Genomic DNA, 6,628 nt, shown 5'->3' with positions numbered 1-6,628 from the left:
TTGAAATTTGTATTGGAAATTAGGAGTTGGACAAAATCTGTGTATTGGATATTGGTTTAAAAAAAAAAAAAAAAGAATCATCCTTAATTTTTGGTTTTTTAAGAGGGTTGTACAGTGAGGTGGTTAGTGGGTTCTCCACTGGTACTCATGTGCTTATACCTTGTCCTTTTTTAACCAAGGGTTTACACATAAAGCACTTCTTACCACTAAAAGTACATAAAATACATGCGTTGTAAAACGGGTCTGAAATAAACATTTAATCTTGTGAATAATTTCATGCTTTACAGCTCTCGCATGACTGACACTGGATGTTTCTCTTTAGGGTCACTGCAATGAAGCACTTGTTTTCCAGATGCAACCATATCCTCTATTTAGGTAAAAACTATCTGTTTTATCAGTCTGTGATGCAGGATTTTATTTAAAAAAACAAAAAAAAACAAGTATTTTCACACAGCAGACTCACATTCTGACTCATCAAACAGATGAAATTAGGAATAATAAATGCTCTGGTGAATTGAGTGTTGCTTTATTGGTTAAATGTGTTATCAATCATACCATTTCCTCTTCTTCTCATCCTGATGTGACAAGTACAAATATTAGGTTTTCACAAACCTTGTAGTTTTGTAGGTCATGTTGCCTTGATTATAAATGTCTCACCCAAAATAGAAATAGAATCTGACAATTTCTTCTCTGTCCTGACAGGATTTCTGAGGATTACATTGCAAAGAATGTGAGAAACTCTGAGAGGCTCAGAAATCAACTTCCTCTTTTACCTCCCAAACTGCAGAAAGCACTACAGAAGAGAATGTCTTTCTACAGGCCTTCAAAGAAGCTAAATAACAGCTAAAGAATAACTTATATAGGAATAATAATGCTTTATCATATACTTTTTACTTTGGGGGTTTTTGTGTTTTAATTAGTATGAAGAATATTTTAAGTTTTATTTTATTCTTTAAAGATTTATTTTATACAGTGCCTGCCAAAACACTCATCTGTCCCTTTAATAGCTGCAAATAATAAATAAGCTATTAAAAGGTTTTCTTTCTTGTGTTGATTTTTAGACCACTTTAATATTACTAAAGAGAGAATTTGTGGAGAAAAAAAACTTCAAATACACATATAGCCGGATGTTTTTATTTTGTTTTTTGTTTTTGTTTTTATTAAAATATCAGAATATGTTTAATTTATAGCACAGAAAAAGTGTAGAAATGTGACAAATTCAGTTCATGTTGGTCATTTCCCCAACTCCTGTGTTCTTCCACTGCTCTACCACTGAGTGGCAGTAAGCTTTTATTTTTTATGTTTAAATATGGCTGAAGTGTGTCAGCAGAAATGCAGCTGTGCTAATTGCGGTGTGACTGAAGGTCTCTCTGGTGCCACACTTTTCTTTCATAAGTCTGGAAACATGCAGGAACCATGGCCAGGAAGGAAACCATAATAAACCAACTTTTGCAGGGTTTCCATGTCATGATAATTTTAAGTACTGTTCCGTACTGAAGAAATGTTTATCCTCACAGAAAACCTCGTCAAAAAGCCTGAATGCAGCTCCTCTACACAAATATGTAAATCTGTTGAGCCTAAACAGTCAGATGATGCCCGGCTTGGTCATTACCACACAAGTTCAAACAATTTAAGTAATGGATAACAAATAAGTACATGCTCTGAGGGAGCCCAGCAGGAATGATGGGATGACTTCACACCCTGCTGGTGCAGATAACAAACCAAGGAGGCCAATGTCAGTCAGCACCCCTGGTCAGCACAAGGAGCATCTGTTCAAGTATCTCCTGTAAGGCTGCAGTTACACAGCTCTGTGTTGTTAAATAACACTTGGGTAATTGCAATAGCCAAGGGTCACCTGTTGAATCTGAAAAATGTTGATGGATAAATGGGAAACCCAACTTAATATATATTTCTTGCAGTTTTCTTTGGTTGAGGAATTTAGTCAAAAAGAACCTTGGTTCTCTATAAATAGCATCTGGTGACAGCGGGAAAGAGTATTTGATTGATTGCAGAATTGTAAACTGGAGGTCAACTAAACTCTCTTTCTATTGTGTCCATCAGCTCTTCTTCTGATCCATCATACAGGATGACTGGCATGGCGAGAGATGAGCTTTGGCAGCTGCCACAAGACCTGTGGGGAATGGAGAAACTTGTTGACAAGATGCTGATTAAATGTGCACGCTGTTGTTACGTTTAAATACATAATCCTTAAGTTTTTCTTGCGTTTCTCCAGAGCTGATTAACAGTGGCAGTCCCATTTGTTTTTGCCCCTCCAGCAGGCATCTGGCAAATCTGATCTGCACTGACAATAATGGGCTGGTATTTCGATCCCTTAAGGGAGAATTTGATACGACTATGTTCCTCTTTTTTTTTTTTTTTTTTTTTTTTTTTTTTTACTCCACTTTGTTTAAAATGAATTATTCAGCACAGCTGTCTACTTACGGTTGTTTATCGGAAGTGGAAACAACTTCCAACGAAGTCCCTCTTGTCAAAACGCTCCGTGAGGGGGACTGACAAAAGCCAGAGAAGAAAGGACATTATTTTTCTCACTCAACAAGAAAATAGTTATAATAACAATATTTTCTTTTTGTGTAACGAAGAAAAAAATAAAGTTAAAATGATGACATGGATGGATCAATTATACACCAACCAGAAAAAAAAATCCACTTACTTCGTGATGATTAGTGCTTTCAATTGTGCATTGTCTCAAGCGCGTGAAGGCAGAATTAGTTCTGTTTGCGTCCTTTGGCAAAGAGTGTAAGACACGTGGCTCCTCCGCTCGGAGCCGCGGAGCGCAGCTGTCGTCGCCTTCAGGGTCCTCTTGGCTGAAGTGGCACAGTCCGTACGTTTTAGACTTGATAAAAGCCTTCTTTTGGGAGGTTTTCTTAACAGATGCTTTCTCTCTTTCATCATAATCTGCCAGAACTGTGTCTATTTCTCCATGAAAATCTTCATCCTCCCCAGAAAGTTCAGAGTCGTGCCCCTCGCTGTGGCTGTCTGGTTGCGCGCGGATACGCGCGTTGCGCAAAATTGAATGAATCTTCAGAGGCTTGAGTGAATCGCTGTCCTGGGTGGATGAGGCGACTTTAGAGGCTGTTTTTGTCACGTTCACCTCGCTTACACACGCAGGTGCTACTTTCTTCCCTCTGCTTGAACCGGTGCCCATGTCCGTGCGTCTGGATGAATGCAAAGTCCAGTTTCCAAATTTCCCTGCGCAGCAAAACCCTTCAGTTTCTTTTTATTTAGTCAAAGCAGAGTAAGTCCTTGGCAGTCTGGTTACACTTTCGTTTACAATTCGAAGTCACACTTTGGTAAAAAAACAAAAAAACAAAAACAAAAACAAAAAAAACAACTGGTCGATTTTCTTTGAATTTACAAAGTTGTCCTATAATTTGTCCACAAAAAACCAAAGTCAGACCCGTAGACTAAACTTTCTAGTAACTCCCATCAAGATGCAAGGATCCGTTACATAACACAGTTTGGCCCAGGACCCTGGGGAGAAAACCCCGCCCTCGAATAGTGCGAAACACACACAAGAATCTTTGCCTCTACTTTTTCTTTCTTCCCCCCCAATTTCACAAGAGAAGTTTTTCTTTTAAACATTTGCTTTAGAAATATAAAAGTCCAATTTTCGTACAAATATTTGCCCATTCCCGTGATTGATAATTACATTAAATAAGGATTAATTATGATTATGCAAAAGCTAAATGGGGCAATTAGTTTGATATATCTGAATAACGTTAGCTAAACCATCCACTTACTGCGCTTTGTTGTTCTACTAAAAGATTTTACTGGGGAAAATGTGGTCCAGGGTGAGTGAGTTCCTGCCAGCCCAGTGCTACAGGTCCACCAGTGACAGATTAATAAGACTTGAGCACTGGGCCACAAGAAAGGGGGCATTCCTTTCCAACAATTTGGGCTTCCCGGAGATTCCTCAATAAACTTTTGTTTGGTCCACTTGCACATACAAAAGACAGCTGGAGCAGCTCAGTGCCAAAGCTGTCCAAAAGCACCAGGTCATCTGGACAAAGTTGTTTGTGACCATTCTTTAAATGCCTTTAAAAGCTTGTGTGTGTGTGTTTACATATATGGATGTGTGTGCCAGACAGCTGTGCAACCTGTTCTCTCTGGAGGATGACCAAGTTAAAGACACCTGTCGTTTAAGCAAATGTTTTTTTTTTCTTTCTCAACGGTGAATGTGAGTAAAAAATCTGCCTGTAAATTCCAGATGTTTCAGGATGGAATTTCCTGCTTTTCTGTTGGATTTCTGGAAAGCATACCGAGTTAGGAATGTTGAGATGAAGATGGAGAAAATACAACTACAAAATGTAAAAGATATATCCAGTTCTGGCTATTAGGTTACATTTGGACTAAACATAAAAGCCTGTGTTCTCCTCCTCCTCATACATTTCAGCACAAATACTGCTCAATCCTGATTCTCTCACAACTTTTATGATTCTTTCCAAACATTCTCTCTTCAGGATAAACAGCAAAACTGAGAAATCCTCCTGATTATGAACTAATGTCCAGATGGAAAGTGCAATTTTAGCCACCACATAAAGTCCTAAATGTCCTAAATCTGCTCAAAGTGAATAAAAAAAAGTCAATAAAAAGTCAATAACCTGATGGAAAAGTAAATGTAAAAATCTCATCACCAAATCTGAAACTCCAGGACTTTCGTTTTTGTTGTTCTCAACCTTCAGTACCGTTGCTCTTTGCCTGCACCAGTGTATCATTAAAGAGATGAGGCAGCCACATCTGGAAAAAACCTCAACAGCTTCCAGACGAGGGGGAGGATCTGCAACAAGATGTAAGCCACGGCCCAACTTGCTGCATAACTGTGGTTTTCTGACTTCTACAACATTCAAGAACACTCCTCTCACACAAGCGGAGCGCTGAATGGCTGCAGGAAGTATTAATGAAACCTTGGTAGTGAATTCTGCATGGCTTCAAACCAACTGGGCAGCACTGCAAAATGTTATGCTGTGCAGAGAATAAAAAAGTCTTTTGTTCACACAAAACAGCAGCACAGCACATGTGAGAAATTTATGTTGTTATGACTCAGCAGCTCCATTTGTGGAGTAACAAATAAAACTATTGTTGTCATGTCTCAGTGCAAATGGAAAAAACTTCCATATGTCTGCATAAAAAATGTCTGGGGAGTATTTAACAAGCCAACTGCCCATGAATACACATTCCAGTAAAACCGCCTGAGCCTCATATCCTACCAGGTAGATAAACACAATGAGGTCAGAAAGAATTCCAACATGTACAAACATTTGGCTAAATATAATACGAAAACTATAGTTATTCTTTTAAAAGACAAACTCTAAAGAAAAAACAGCTACTAAAAGCATTTGTCATATAGTATCAGAATAAATATACAGGAACTTCGGACCTGCTTTAACAAAAACTTCACATGTACAAAGTGGCTTCTAAAGAGAGAATATTAACATGACACTAAAATCTAAAACATTACTTTGTTATATTGTATTTACATTATTAATATTCAATAATTGAATTTATCTAATTTTAAATGAGTCATTTTATATGTTTTATATAATTAAAGAAACTATACTGAAACTATCTGTTGTTTTCCCACCACAATGTGTCGTATTTTTTCTGTCATGAAGTTTTGCCTTTTCACAGTTCCTAAAACTATAGATGATATTTACAAATAGTATGCACTGAGTATATTCCACACAGTAAGAAAGCAAAGTTGGTTTCTTTGGAGTGAGATTGATGGTCCACAGCGTCACTGCACAGATGTAATCAACTGAACAGATGATCAGAGCTGAGACAGAGGGATGTTGTAAGTCTAACAAGGTTGTCTAGGCAACCGTCTGCACAGCCACAAGAAGTTGAGCTGTATTCAAAGAAAGAGGGGCATCTTTATTTATCTTCAAGCTATCGCTCTTAATCTGCAAGATTAGCAAGTGTAAATGACGGCTTTTACTTTTGTGTTGATGGTGAAAGTAAGTCACAAGAAGGAAGCTGAGCTTTGGCAGAAGTCTCTCTCTCTCTTTTCTTTTGCTCTGTAAAACTTTTATTCCCACGCACTAGTGAGACATAATTTACTTCTATGAGCTTCACTTCAGCCTCCTAATTTAATCCATGTTAAAGGTTAAGATTACATCCAGCAGATGGTGCTAGCATTCAGTAAAAACAAAAAGTTTCTTCTGGTAATTTCTGTCCATTCATAAACTCTTTACAGAAAGAAATAAAACTTCTACATCATCTTCAATGACAAATCTGTAAAAAAAATTCTGTAAACTCATCTGTGGAGGAAAAATGAGAAAAAGCAGACACAATAAAAATAGTTGGGTTTCTTTTCTGTTTTGTGAGAGAAAAAATATTTTAGTTCAGTCGACATCTAGATAAAAATTAATGTAACTATTTATCACATCAGGCTTAAAAGACAAAAACTAAGATCAAGAATAATTCTTTTACATGGATGGAGAAATGTATGTAAAAACACCACTGGAACTAAAGTGAGATTATTTGAGTTTCCTCTTACACAAGTAGTGTGTAATATGCCAGTAAAACACTATGTGGCATCATAAAATGTTGTTAAAGCACAGAGAAACACTCGGCATTCAGCTATAATTCAAATGTTCAATAGCAATTA

General features: G+C 37.3%; 2 protein-coding genes across 2 annotated transcripts in view; one reads left to right on the top strand and one right to left on the bottom strand.

Annotated features, from left to right (window-relative positions):
• Positions 1 to 992, top strand: part of LOC306772781 (kelch domain-containing protein 1) — a 6,411-nt gene extending 5,419 nt beyond the window's left edge. Inside the window, exons 13-14 of the mRNA XM_079262402.1 lie at positions 323 to 375; positions 703 to 992. Coding sequence (XP_079118528.1) covers positions 323 to 375; positions 703 to 847 — 198 coding nt within the window. The 3' untranslated portion in view covers positions 848 to 992. The remainder of the gene's footprint in view (positions 1 to 322; positions 376 to 702) is intronic.
• A 182-nt stretch (positions 993 to 1,174) lies between these two features.
• On the bottom strand, positions 1,175 to 3,406 carry LOC306772455 (uncharacterized protein). The gene is made up of 3 exons (XM_079261924.1): positions 2,672 to 3,406; positions 2,443 to 2,510; positions 1,175 to 2,131 (listed from the first exon to the last, which is right to left on the bottom strand). Exons 1-3 carry the CDS (start codon positions 3,164 to 3,166, stop codon positions 2,029 to 2,031), a joined length of 666 nt encoding a protein of 221 aa, XP_079118050.1. The 5' UTR covers positions 3,167 to 3,406; the 3' UTR covers positions 1,175 to 2,028.
• Positions 3,407 to 6,628: the final 3,222 nt, after the last annotated feature.

The sequence above is a fragment of the Telmatherina bonti genome, assembly GCF_933228915.1.
Source record: "Telmatherina bonti genome assembly, chromosome: 22".
Classification (NCBI taxonomy): domain Eukaryota; kingdom Metazoa; phylum Chordata; class Actinopteri; order Atheriniformes; family Telmatherinidae; genus Telmatherina; species Telmatherina bonti.
Note: the sequence above shows the minus strand (reverse complement) of the source record. Positions and strands in the feature narration are given on the sequence as shown.

Coding starts and splice junctions, on each gene's coding strand:
- LOC306772455 (XM_079261924.1), bottom strand. CDS start 3,166: ATGGGCACCGGTTCAAGCAGAGGGAAGAAAGTAGCACCTGCGTGTGTA. Junction 2,511..2,671: donor AAAGCACTAATCATCACGAA/GTAAGTGGATTT, acceptor GGCTTTTGTCAG/TCCCCCTCACGGAGCGTTTT. Junction 2,132..2,442: donor TCCACTTCCGATAAACAACC/GTAAGTAGACAG, acceptor CATTCCCCACAG/GTCTTGTGGCAGCTGCCAAA.